This window comes from Trachurus trachurus (assembly GCF_905171665.1).
Source record: "Trachurus trachurus genome assembly, chromosome: 12".
NCBI classification, from domain to species: Eukaryota; Metazoa; Chordata; class Actinopteri; order Carangiformes; family Carangidae; genus Trachurus; species Trachurus trachurus.
In genome coordinates, this window is record NC_139908.1 from 2,892,833 (window position 1) to 2,906,147 (window position 13,315).

The 13,315-nt window shown below is 43.5% G+C and overlaps 1 protein-coding gene across 1 annotated transcript in view; it reads left to right on the top strand.

Annotated features, from left to right (window-relative positions):
• Positions 1-1,716: 1,716 nt before the first annotated feature.
• The window catches only part of LOC310994985 (NLR family CARD domain-containing protein 3-like), a gene marked incomplete at both ends in the record, with an annotated part of 43,838 nt that continues 32,239 nt past the window's right edge, over positions 1,717-13,315 (top strand). The window contains 4 exons of the mRNA XM_083983915.1: positions 1,717-1,741; positions 2,557-4,387; positions 4,485-4,658; positions 4,871-5,044. Of these exons, the coding sequence (XP_083840041.1) occupies positions 1,717-1,741; positions 2,557-4,387; positions 4,485-4,658; positions 4,871-5,044 (2,204 nt within the window). The remainder of the gene's footprint in view (positions 1,742-2,556; positions 4,388-4,484; positions 4,659-4,870; positions 5,045-13,315) is intronic.

Sequence of the window (13,315 nt, forward strand, 5' to 3'; positions counted from 1 at the left end):
TATTTTAAGATTTGAGGACCTAGTCAAATTCAAAACAGGTCAGATTTTGTTTAAAGCCTGGAATACGTTGCTACCAATAAACATCCAAAAAATGTTTATGGTCAGAGAAAGCATATATGATTTAAGAGGGAACTGTAACTTTAAACAATCTACCATCCATTCTACCCTGAAAAGTTTTAGCATCTATTTTTGTGGTGTTAAAATGTGGAATAGACTAGATGAGGATATACAAATGTGCAATAACTTAAAACAATTTAACTCTTGGACAGTTATAAAGAACTTGACAGCTAATTTTACTCTTTTTATTTATAATCATGGTCTTATTTCATATTAAAGCAATATGTTTTTAATCTTCTGAATTGTATGGAACTACAGATGTACTGTATGACATGAATCACAATGTAAGGGGGGGCTGAACTTGATAAGCTTTGCTTCTTTCAGCCCCTTCTCAAACTTGCACAGTATCATTATTGTTTTGTTTTTTGTTACATAGATTGTTTGTCTTTTGATGTGCTTGTTTGAGACAAATAACAATCAAATCAAATAAGCCACAGCTGTTCCAAAACTTGGTCACCCTCTGTCTTCAGCCGAGTTGTGTAGCAGCTGATTGGCTGATCTCAGTGCTCTGGCAGGTGCATGGATATGAAGGAGCTCAGTCAGGTATTGGGGAACCAGCCCATTAAGACAACAAACAGTAAAACCTTAAAAAGAAACCAGGAGCCAGTGGAGTGAGGCCAAGACGAATCTGAATAATCTGATGGATTGCACCCAAATATTATGATCTCCATCTTATTTTCATTTAAATTGAAGTTTTAAGTTTTTGGCCATCCAGGATTTACTTCAATCAAGATGATCAAAAGGGCCGGATCAGTCATTGGCCTAGTCCCAGAGTCTCTTGAGGTCATTGTTGAGAAGAGAACAAGGTTAAAATTAAAACTGATCCTGAGCCAGGAAAACCATCCACTGCACAATGTTTTTGACTGCATGTCACTGGACCCCAGGTACCTTTTCCCTAAATGTATCTCTTCACTTCACAGATATCCAACAAATAGGAGGAAGGAGGAGCTGGCTTACTGTCTGCAGATCAGTAAGAGGATTTATCTAAAGATTTGAGAAGAATGGAACATGTTATCTGCAGAGATAAAGTGAAATAAACTCCTCAAACATTATTTCAGTCAACCATTTCTCCCCTTTAATAATACCAATTGCTGTTGGATTTTACATTGTTGGACAGTCTGATTAGTCACCTTTACATCAAGGCACAACTTGTAAGGATCGAGTATCTGTGGAATGAGCAACACAGCTAAACATGTGGGTAACGCCTATAAAAAATGTACCAAAACCTCCACAATATTCTTCTGTTGGTATTTACTCTTGTTTTGAGCTTCCCGTGCTGCCAGGTGTGTGTCAGTCACAGGTGTGTATATATCCGCGTTTCCACTACATGGTACCGACTCGACTCGGCCTTTTTGCGTTTCCATTACGTAAAAGTACCTGGAATCTGGTACCCGGTACTATTTTTTTAGTACCTGCTCAGCCGCGGTTCCAAAACGGCTGAAGCGGTACTAAAATGTGACGTGTAAACATTGCGGACTGCTGATTGGTCAGAGAGTCGTCACCGGTGGCCGCGGGTCATCAGATATCACCACATTTCAATAAATAAATGTTTTAAAATGAACAAACTATGCAAGTATGGTCGCTTTTCCGCCGGTCGCTATGACGACCGGCCACTCTAAAGCCGGTACTATCCTGTAATGGAAACGCTCTCTAGAATAGTACCTGGTACCAGAGCCGAGCCGAGTCGAGTCGAGCCAGTACCATGTAGTGGAAACGCGGCATATGACTGACCCGCCATGTGTCCAGACTTGCTTGGTGGGTTGGATGATTGCACTCTCTCCCACGTGTGGAAAAAACAGCATGTGTGCCATTTTTACACTTTATTCATTTTAAACTGTCTGGGACCTCAGTAGTGTGTGGAACACAACATCTTGGCAACTCCACATGCTGGTCACTGGCCTGGTCACATTCAGCTGTAGGATGACATCCCATTACTCAACCAGGAGTTGTTGAAGGTCAACCAGCGTGGTTGAACGTGCTAGTGTTGGTGACTCTAGCACGGTCAGCATGCCCGAGCTGATCCCGTAAGTGTTCAATTGTTGCTCTCATTCCATGGATTCACAATCCGAACAAGTTGTACCTCGTTGTAAAGATGTCTAATCAGGATTTCCAACTGTAACGGAGGTTCGTGGGCGTGCCACAGTCACAACGGTACAGGAAGTAAACTCACTCACCCATAAAAGACATACTAACCAATTTGCAAAGCGATTGTCAACTTCTTGGCGAAACGGTTAGCATTGTCGCCTCCGGTGTGGAAAATTGGAGGATCGATCCTCACCTAGGGCAAGTCCGAACCAAAAAAATAAATTACATCGGTCACACAATGATATGATCAATGATTGACAGAAATAACTTTTACAAACTTTTTTTCTAAATTATAACGGCCACTCTTATGTGCAATTACTATATGTTAAAATATTATCTTTTTTCTCCATTTAGAAAGACTTGCTGCAGTTTGTCAACAACACAAATTGTACCTGAAGAAGAAGTTCCAGTGTGTGTTTGAGGGGATCTCTAAAGCAGGAAACCCAACCCTTCTAAACCAGATCTACACAGAGCTCTACATAACAGAGGGAGGGGCTGGAGGAGTCAATGATGAACATGAGGTCAGATGGATTGAAACAGCGTCCAGGAAACCAGACAGACCAGAAACAACCATCAGACAAGAAGACATCTTTAAAGTCCTACCTGGAAGAGACCGACCAATCAGAACAGTGATGACAAAGGGAGTGGCTGGCATTGGGAAAACAGTCTTAACACAGAAGTTCACTCTGGACTGGGCTGAAGACAAAGACAACCAGGACATACACTTCACATTTCCCTTCACCTTCAGAGAGCTGAATGTGCTGAAAGAGAAAAGGTTCAGCTTGGTGGAACTTGTTCATCACTTCTTCTCTGAAACCAAAGAAGCAGGAATCTGCAGGTTTGATCAGTTCCAGGTCGTCTTCATCTTTGACGGTCTGGACGAGTGTCGACTTCCTCTGGACTTCCACAACACTGAGATCCTGACTGATGTGACAGAGTCCACCTCAGTCAACGTGTTGCTGACCAACGTCATCAGGGGGAAACTGCTTCCCTCTGCTCGCCTCTGGATAACCACACGACCTGCAGCAGCCAATCAGATCCCTCCTCAGTGTGTTGACATGGTGACAGAGGTCAGAGGGTTCACTGACCCACAGAAGGAGAAGTACTTCAGGAAGAGGTTCAGAAAGAAGAAGCAGGCCAGAGAGATCATCTCCCACATCAAGACATCACGAAGCCTCCACATCATGTGCCACATCCCAGTCTTCTGCTGGATCACTGCTACAGTTCTGGAGGAGCTGTTGAAGACCAGAGAGGGAGGAGAGCTGCCCAAGACACTGACTGAGATGTACATCCACTTCCTGGTGGTTCATCTAAAACTGAAGAAGGTCAAGTATGATGGAGGAACTGAGACAGATCCACACTGGAGTCCAGAGAACAGGAAGATGATTGAGTCTCTGGGAAAACTGGCTTTTGAGCAGCTGCAGAAAGGAAACCTGATCTTCTATGAATCAGACCTGACAGAGTGTGGCATCGATATCAGAGCAGCCTCAGTGTACTCAGGAGTGTTCACACAGATCTTTAGAGAGGAGAGAGGACTGTACCAGGTCCAGGACAAGGTGTTCTGCTTCGTCCATCTGAGTGTTCAGGAGTTTCTGGCTGCTCTTCATGTCCATCTGACTTTCATCAACTCTGGACTCAACCTGAACTTAGAAGAACCAAGAAAATCCTGGGTGGCTCCACTGACGTCCATCCTGTGGACTATAGTCTTTGGATACAAACCTGAACTGACACCTTTCTACCAGAGCGCTGTGGACGAGGCCTTAAAGAGTCCAAATGGACACCTGGACTTGTTCCTCCGCTTCCTCCTGGGTCTTTCACTGGAGACCAATCAGAATCTCCTACGAGGTCTAACATCAAAAACAGGAAGTAGCTCACAAAACAAAACAAAAATCATCCAGTACATCAAGAAGAAGATTGAAGAGACTCACTCTGCAGAGAAAAGCATCAACCTGTTCCACTGTCTGAATGAACTGAATGATCGTTCTCTAGTGGAGCAGATCCAACGGTTCCTGAGATCAGGACGTCTCTCCACAGATAAACTGTCTCCTGCTCAGTGGTCGGCTCTGGGCTTCATCTTACTGTCATCAGGAGAAAATCTGGACGTGTTTGACCTGAAGAAATACTCTGGATCAGAGGAGGCTCTTCTGAGGCTGCTGCCAGTGGTCAAAGCCTCCAACAAAGCTCTGTAAGTGCACATACATTATATAAATTTGGATTAACTTTTTTCTCTTTGGTCAAGTTCAAAGTTACTGGTACCTTTTGTCTGGTTGTTCTCCTTTCAGACTTAGTGGCTGTAACCTCTCAGAGAGAAGTTGTGAAGCTCTGTCTGCAGTCCTCAGCTCCCAGTCCTCTAGTCTGAGACACCTGGATCTGAGTAACAACGACCTGAAGGACTCAGGAGTGAAACTGTTGTCTGGTGGACTGGAGAGTCCACACTGTAGACTGGAGACTCTCAGGTAGCGTGAATTTAGCAAGGCTTCATATATTTTTTATGATCATTGAATGAGGTGTTGCAGACAGACATGTATTTTATCTGAAGAACACACAACTCACACAAATTTAATCTGTGTGTGTGTGTGTGTGTGTGTGTGTGTGTGTGTGTGTGTGTGTGTGTGTGTGTGTGTGTGTGTGTGTGTGTGTGTGTGTGTGTGTGTGCGCGCATGTTCAGTCTGTCAGGTTGTCTGGTCACAGAGAAAGGCTGTTCTTCTCTGGCCTCAGCTCTGAGCTCCAACCCCTCCCATCTGAGAGAGCTGGACCTGAGCTACAATCATCCAGGAGACTCAGGGGTGAAGCTGCTGTCTGCTGGACTGGAGGATCCAGATTGGAGACTGAAGACTCTCAGGTACGGACAGATGGGCAGACAACAGCAGCTCTCACACTGTGTCTCTGTCTCTCTGACTAACTGATGAACTGAGTGAAGGTGGATTAAATTGATCTGACTTTGTTTCCTCCTCCAGGGTGGACCAGTGTGGACCTCAGAAACTGAGACCTGGTCTGAGGAAGTGTGAGTGTGTTTTAATTTTTTTTTAAATTTGATAATTGATAACACAGCTGCATGTGTTACACTAGAGTTTGACATTGTCCAGAGAGAAATATCTCCAGAGTTTCATTCAGGATTCAGCTTTTGTTTTTGTCAGTGTGGCTGGAAAGATGTTAGAATTCATTGAATTTAAATCCACAAACAACAAACTGATCACATGGATCCAACAAAACAAATCAATGCATGTTATTAACAGTGGAGCAGAACAACAGAACCATAAACACAACAGGCTATAATTGATGTCACAAAGATATGGAAAAGATGATTAAAGTGATCTGAGGTGGAATTATCCTCCAGTTCATCCCTGAATGGCAGACCTGGGGCCAGATGTGAGACACATCTGTACAAATACCAGACACACTCAGTGTTGAACATATAAACTGGTGTTCGTACAGAGTGTGTGGATGATTTCTAAATCTAAATCCGTCACTATAAAGTCACTATGTTTGTGCTGCTGCTCTGCGCAGATGTTCAAAGACTAGGGCAACAGTAACGACATGGCAATAAACAACTGTATCGTCAGCATAAAAATGTAAAGAGTAAAATAAGTAGTAAAGAGTAAAAATAAACGCACAGCTGTTTATTTTTCATTAAGGGGGGCTCACTCTCTCACACTTTGAAAAACCCTGGGTTAGTGTGTCACTATCAACCGTAAAACACGTTTCATTTCAGAAATACAACGAAAACCATTTCATTCACTCGCCTGAGACACGCGTTGTAGCGACAACGTGAGAACGTTTGATTTGCCGTGGTAGATCAGCCGGCTGTGGTGTGACTGTATTTTGTTGATACGATGACCTCACAGACATGTTGAATGCTGGGTAGTTCCGCGGTTATCGGCCAGGTGGATATGTGCGCCTGTAACGTGTCATCCTTACCTGAGAGAGTAAACGTTCAGAGAACTACAATATACGGTGTCGTTATTGAAGAACACACGCAGACAACACAACATGGTGTCAGAAGCGGAGCTGCCTCGGTCCGCGGTGCGGCAGTAGTCACGGCGAGCCTCACGGAGCTAGGCGCGAACTAGCTTGGCGGCTAACACGGCTAACGCAAGGCTAGCGGCGGAGGTCGGCGACGTCGAGACCGCGGGGGACTTGACCGGGCAAGACGACGTCGGGACCGCGGCGGACGATACCGCAGAGATGGCAGATGCAGACAACACAACACCGGCGACGGCAGGCAACGCCGGCACAACGGCTTCAGTCTCGATCAGCGGAGCAAAGATCTATTTCCAGCTGCCATAGCCGTGGCAAAATCCGCCGTTGCTTAAAGTCCCTACTGTAATTTGAGCCGCAGCGAGCGAGTGAGCGAGCCACAAACGAAGCAAGGTGCTTTTTATTATTACCGTTACAGCTCCACCTGTCCATGTGCCTGTGTTTGTGTGTGTATCTATGTGTGTTTGTTAAACATAAATTGGTCTTCCCTGTAGGATTTGTTTGATTTAGCCTACAATCTTATTTCTCAGCATATAGGCTAGGCCTATTAATTAATAAATAAACATTAAGCACTGACGAATAAGCCTAAACATTGATACAGGACTCCGTAACACAACTCATCACACATCCATGCTCTCCCTGTGTGATCATCTAGGAAGCAGACAGTCTGAGGTTGAAGTGAAGGTGTGACAGGTCACTGTACGTCTTGACCACATGTCAGCTGTTCAGCTGTAGTAGAGGAGAACTCAGCTGTTTTCAGCTCCGCCACACATAGCGTTTTTTTCAGGAGCTCCGGTATATTGCGGCTTTATGCGGGAGGACACGCGATAAACTACAGCTGATCCAATGTATTTATCTGAGCTTGGTCACCGTGAGAGGCGCTTTGAGCTGCGTTCATATTAAGTTACACCTGACGCTGTGCAGCAGACCTGACGCAGGACATGGCATTTTGACAGGTCTGCGCTCACATCAGCTGTGTTTATACCCTCACCCTGTCACGTGAGCGATCAGCTGTTTGATCTGACAGCTACCGCAGCCGCAGCATCTTGCTTAATGACTACTACGGATTTGACGGCTACGGCACCAGCGCCAGGAGAGATTTATTTCCAGCTGCCTTAGCCGTGGCAAAATCCGCCGTTGCTTAAAGGGATAGTTCAACATTTTGGCAAATTGGCCCATTGCCATAATCGCTATAGTCATAGCAGTAGGTTCATTACCTTTAATTGTCGGTGTAAGCTATTTTCAGTACGGCGGAGCGCAGCAGCTGGCTGCTCAGAGCTACACTATGGAGGCTAATGGAATTTCTTGGTTTCCCTCATTAAACTCATCAAATTCAACATCCCAAAACTCCACAGCGCTTTTGTAGACAAGTTGTGACCTGCACAACCACCACGCTATGAGATAATGACGGGACGATACGAAACGGAGCCGTTTTCGAGGTAAATTCATACAAAACTGCTGATGCGCGTTGCGTTCAGGGACAGTTTTTCAGCAAGCAGTCTCCGTATTTACCCTGTATTTACCTCGAAAACGGCTCCGTTTCGTATCGTCCCGTCATTATCTCATAGCGTGGTGGTTGTGCAGGTCACAACTTGTCTACAAAAGCGCTGTGGAGTTTTGGGATGTTGAATTTGATGAGTTTAATGAGGGAAACCAAGAAATTCCATTAGCCTCCATAGTGTAGCTCTGAGCAGCCTGCTGCTGCGCTCCGCCGTACTGAAAATAGCTTACACCTACAATTAAAGGTAATGAACCTACTGCTATGACTGTAGCGATTATGGCAATGGGCCAATTTGCCAAAATGTTGAACTATCCCTTTAAAGTCCCCAATGAGGCGACTTCACGTGGCGACGTCACCGCTGCCGGCGGCGCAAAATGAAAGTACCGGTCCCATCTAAGCGCAGTATAGTACCGTTTTAAATGCGTCAGTACCCCGGTACCACTCTAGTACCGAACAACCCTAATGTGAACTGCTTTGTAATTCTGTAGAAGTGAAAGAAGTTTAACACCAGTCAGTGGAGCCTTAGTCCTCTGACTGGATATTCATCAACACTGAGTTCAGCCCCTGCAGCTTTTGGACCAAACCATCCAGACTGTTGTGAAACTTGTTTGTAGCAGACGACACTTTGAGATTTGATGTCAGAGGTGTGTGGACTTCATGCTAAGTGTGAGCTCTTTGGTGGAGGAGATGACAGTTTTAGAAAGCAGATGGGTCAGAGCTTCTTTGTGCTGCAGTGGAAGATGATGATCCAGTTTCATTAGTGACACTTTATTCACTCCGTGTGTTTATTGGTGTGGATCTTCATCAGCCTCATCCTCAGGTCCACACCAGAAGAAAAGCACAAGATTGTTGATGTTTGAATTCTTCTTTTTCATGAATTGTCAGTGAAGTTGTTGATAATGAACAGATGATAAATTGCAGCTGTGTTGTGTCTTGTTCTCTCCATCAGACGCCTGTGAACTGGAAGTGGACATGGACACAGTGAACAGACGCCTCAAACTGTCTGACAACAACAGGAAGGTGACATATGTGACAGAGGATCAGTCATATCCTGATCATCCAGGCAGATTTGACCACTTTTATCAGCTGCTGTGTTCAACTGGTCTGACTGGTCGCTGTTACTGGGAGGTGGAGTGGAGAGGACAGGTTGAAATATCAGTGAGTTACAGAGGAATCAGCAGGAAAGGAGGTGATGATGACTGTAGGCTTGGATGGAATGATCAGTCCTGGAGTCTGAGCTGCTCTGATTATGGTGATCATTACTCTGTCTGTCACAACAACACAGAAACATCCATCTCCTCCTCCTGTGTCTCTAACAGAGTAGCAGTGTATGTGAACTGTCCTGCTGGCTCTCTGTCCTTCTACAGAGTCTCCTCTGACTCACTGATCCACCTCCACACCTTCAACACCACCTTCACTGAACCTCTGTATCCTGGGTTCTGGATCAGTCCTGGTTCCTCAGTGTCTCTGTGTCCTGTGGAGGTCTCACTGTCTCTCCTGAGGATGGACAGACAGACAGATAGATAGATAAAGAGATACAGTGCATACAGAAAGAAAGTATGCCCCCTTCAAATTTTCTCCATTTATTATGTTGTAGCTTTATGTTAAAAGGTGGAGTTGGCAGGATTTGTTTTGAAAACAAGCCTACAGGTCTTTGACCAGTCAAATCTGTTCTGGTCTGGGGGTTCCTGATTGGTTGAAGGGCCAGACCTACCCTGTCCTAACAAATTGGGAGGACATCTCTGCTTATTGGTATTTTTATTTAATTTATTGCTTTGTTTTATTATTAACTGCTTGTACATAAACACACAGAATGAGAAATCTGAGACAGTGGAAACTGAAATGAACTGAAAGGATGTAACGTCTCCTTTTTGGAACAATGTTGATGTAATGTTAATGTAAACATAATAAATGCTATGTTTTTGTACAGTGTATAAAAGACAAATAAAGGTCTGTTGATGTCGAGGTGGAGCTGAAGTCAGGATTGCATTTTTCTCTGGCTTCAGGGTGAGTTGCTGACAAACACAGAACGGAATATCCCTTTAAAGCCCACAAAAAGCCAATTAATTTTTCATAATAACAACAAACAGTACAATTTCTATAGGGTCATCGTCGGTTGACTGGTCGACGCTTAGGCCATAATAAAGAGGGAAAATTCACCCTATTCTGACATGATCAGTTCTCTCTTCACATTAATATTTGAGACGTTCAGATAATAAAGTCGACCCGTTCTCTGCTGATCAAACATCTCAGACACCAACAGATAAAAGATCTGGTCTTTAATCCAGGAAACAGCAGCAACATCACAGATCACATTAAAAACAACTTCAGTGATTTAAAGTTTGTTCAGTCTCAGCAGGTCGATGCTTCAGTGCTGCAGATAATCAAGTTTTATAATGTCAGGAAGCCTGATCTATAATCTATAATCTATAATCTATAATATCACATAATAACTTTACTCCAGTCGAGGTCCAGATCTACAAACCTGGACTTCACCTGGGTGAATGCAGAATAAAAGGAGGTGAAGAATCTGTTTTACAAAGAGCTTTATTAAACAACTGGTTGAACATGACAGAAAATAAAAACTGTTAACGACACTGTTTCTAATCAATACTCTAATTAATCCCATGATCTGGTTCCTTTTTTGTTTTTGACCCCAATAATCAGATTAATTCAAACATGGTGACTTTTATTTTGAAATTCTGCTTGAACGTTTAAAAAAAAAAAAAAATCAAATACCAATACATCAATGTTTTAACCCCTCGATCTCCATCAGCTAAATCAGTTCTGTAGTTTCTTTCTCCTCCACAACAGGAGGAAGAGCATCAAGTGAAAACATCTGTCTATCACCACACACACACACACACATTCCTACTGTGCAATAATAAAACTGTGAAACACCTGCAGCAGGTTCTGGTTCAGACTTCTTGTTAAAACAGTGTCGGGTCGGGTCGCTTGTCTAAGTGTGTGTGTGTGTGTGTGTGTGTGTGTCAGGATTAACACCATTGCAGACAGTCATGGATGAGCGTTCAGAGCACGCAGGTTGAATGATTGTGTTTGCAAACATTAGGCTAAATCTAATTTTGAATTGCGTGACTGCTGTTTCTTTTACTGTATCAGATAAAATATACAGTGATTATGCTGAAGCCTGGCTGCTTTGTCAGTCAGCTCTAGTGATGCAAAAAAAGAAAAAACAAACAAACTTATAACTTAATTCAGTCATGTCTGAAACTACATTCTGCTGGGCGGAGTGATTTCAATAATGTAATGTTACATGATTATCTCCTAGCGTGGTGAATGTGCAGGTCACAACTTGTCCACCAGAGCGTTGTGGAGTTGTTGGATTGTGTATTTGATGAGTTTGATGAGGGACAGGGGACCTGTACCGTTCACCTCCATTGTGTTCACTGAGCAGCTCACGTCTCTGCCCCGCTGATCTCAAAACAACATGCACCAATAATTAAAGGTGATGAACCTATGACTATGGGGATTATGGTGAGAGGAGAATTTGCTAAAATGTTGAAATATCCCTTTAAGTAATTCACTGGACTCATAAACACCTCTAATAGTTGATTTTTTGCAGACAATTTGAAATGTAACATTTTGGACAAAATGCAAGTTGATGCAAAGTGTTCTGCTGTTGGTCAGAGATGTGACTGTCAGCTGTCAATGAACCTGCATCTATTGCTCCCTGGAATATGACTTACCACCACCTAGTGGACAGACTATAGAACTACAACTCTCGTGTGATTTCCATCAGAAGTTAAAGGATAATTTCCGTTTTTTACAACCTGGACCTTATTTCTAGCATAAAATACGATCATTTTACTCACCCAGATAACTTTGGTGTCATTTGGAGTTGTTTTGACGAATTTAGCCCCAGTGGAGCGGCGCGTATATCCGTATAATGCGAGAGCACGGGGCACGCAATGCAGCCTCTAAATAACACATTATCCGCTGCAAAACTCGTTCATTTCACCAATATTTAGTTCTGATAGGCTAGTGCTATTCCCCTCTGAGTCCGGGGTTAGCTGTTATCAACATCCGGGGTCTGTAGGTTGACCTACTGACCTCTGACCTGGATGATGTCATCTCTGAGCGCCGCCCGGCTCATTCTGATAATAATCATTCTGCTTCGGCATTCGGGTCCATTTTTATCTCAACTAGCCGGAGCTTTAGTGAGTCCAGGTTGAGGAGAGGAAGCCTGTGTAAGCTGAACTTCATCCAGCTGCTCATTTTGTTCTGACAAGTCGGAAACACGCATAAACAAACCGTAGCATTAGCGGTAGCAAGTTAGCCGCGCCGGGCAGCGGTCAGAGATGACATCATCCAGGTCAGAGATTAGTAGCCTAGTCAACCTACAGGCGCAGCATGTTGTTAACATGCCACCACGGGCTCGGAGGGGAATAACACTAGTGTATCATAACAAAATATTGGCGAATGAACGAGTTTTGTGGCGGATAATGTGTTATTTAGAGGCTGCATTGCGTGCCCCGTGTTCTCGCATTATACGGATATACGCGCCGCTCCACTGGGGCTAATTTCGTCAAAACAACTCCAAATGACACCAAAGTTATCTGGGTGAGTAAAATGATCGTATTTTATGCTAGAAATAAGGTCCAAGTTGTAAAAAACGGAAATTATCCTTTAAATAACATGAAAAAAAAGATCTTAAAATATAAAACCATAAAAAACGTATGACTTATCACAAAGACTCAATGAGTCCTTACCAGGGCGAAAGGGACTATTTTAATTACACATTGAAAAAAATACTATATAATTATTTTTTTTATTTCAACAGTCACAGATAAATACATAACTTCCCCCAAACCATTTTATAGCATGATTGTAGCCAAAATGCTGCTCAATAATGTAACAGGCGAGGACTCGACTCAGACAACGAAATGTGAACATGCTGAGGTGTGAAAAAAACACAACAAACCTTCAGTTACAGGCAACCACTAGCTTCCTGTATGAGTTAACCTTATAATAGCCCAATGCGCAAATGTGCAAACTTCTACTTGCAAACTTATTCTGCAAGAATGCAATAATGTTATTGGACAATGTTTGATGCTGCCTCCTAGGAGGAGCACATAGCTCCATCCTGTTCTTGTGCCTATGTAATCTGATGTAAAAATCTCAGTGTGCACTCTCGTACAGACTTTTGTGTGTATGACAGTCCACCACTTGCAAGATAAAAATAAAGGAGGTTTTTGTGTAGTTGAATGGACGTTTTTGTGTCGGGCGCTATTACTCTCATATAAAGTTTTCGTGGGACTATGAACTGGCCTCCCGGGTCTCCAGATGCACTTTGAGGAATAAAAATCTACTCCGGAGTATTCATCAGCGTGAGGGTGAGTCTCTCAGTACGTTTACATGACACTTGAAAAAAACGAATTATTGCCTTAATCCGACTATAACTGGACAACTGAAGTGCATGTAAACACCTTAGTCCGACTGAAATCGGAGTTGAGAACTCCGATTAAGACACCCAGATAATGCGATTGGAATTCGATTTTCTCCGTCATGTAAACACCTTAGTCAGAGTATAACTGGACAATGCATGTGCGCATGCTCCACAACCGCAGAGACGGCACAAAGTGGAGCAGAGAAGCCGCCCGAACCCCGCAAAGT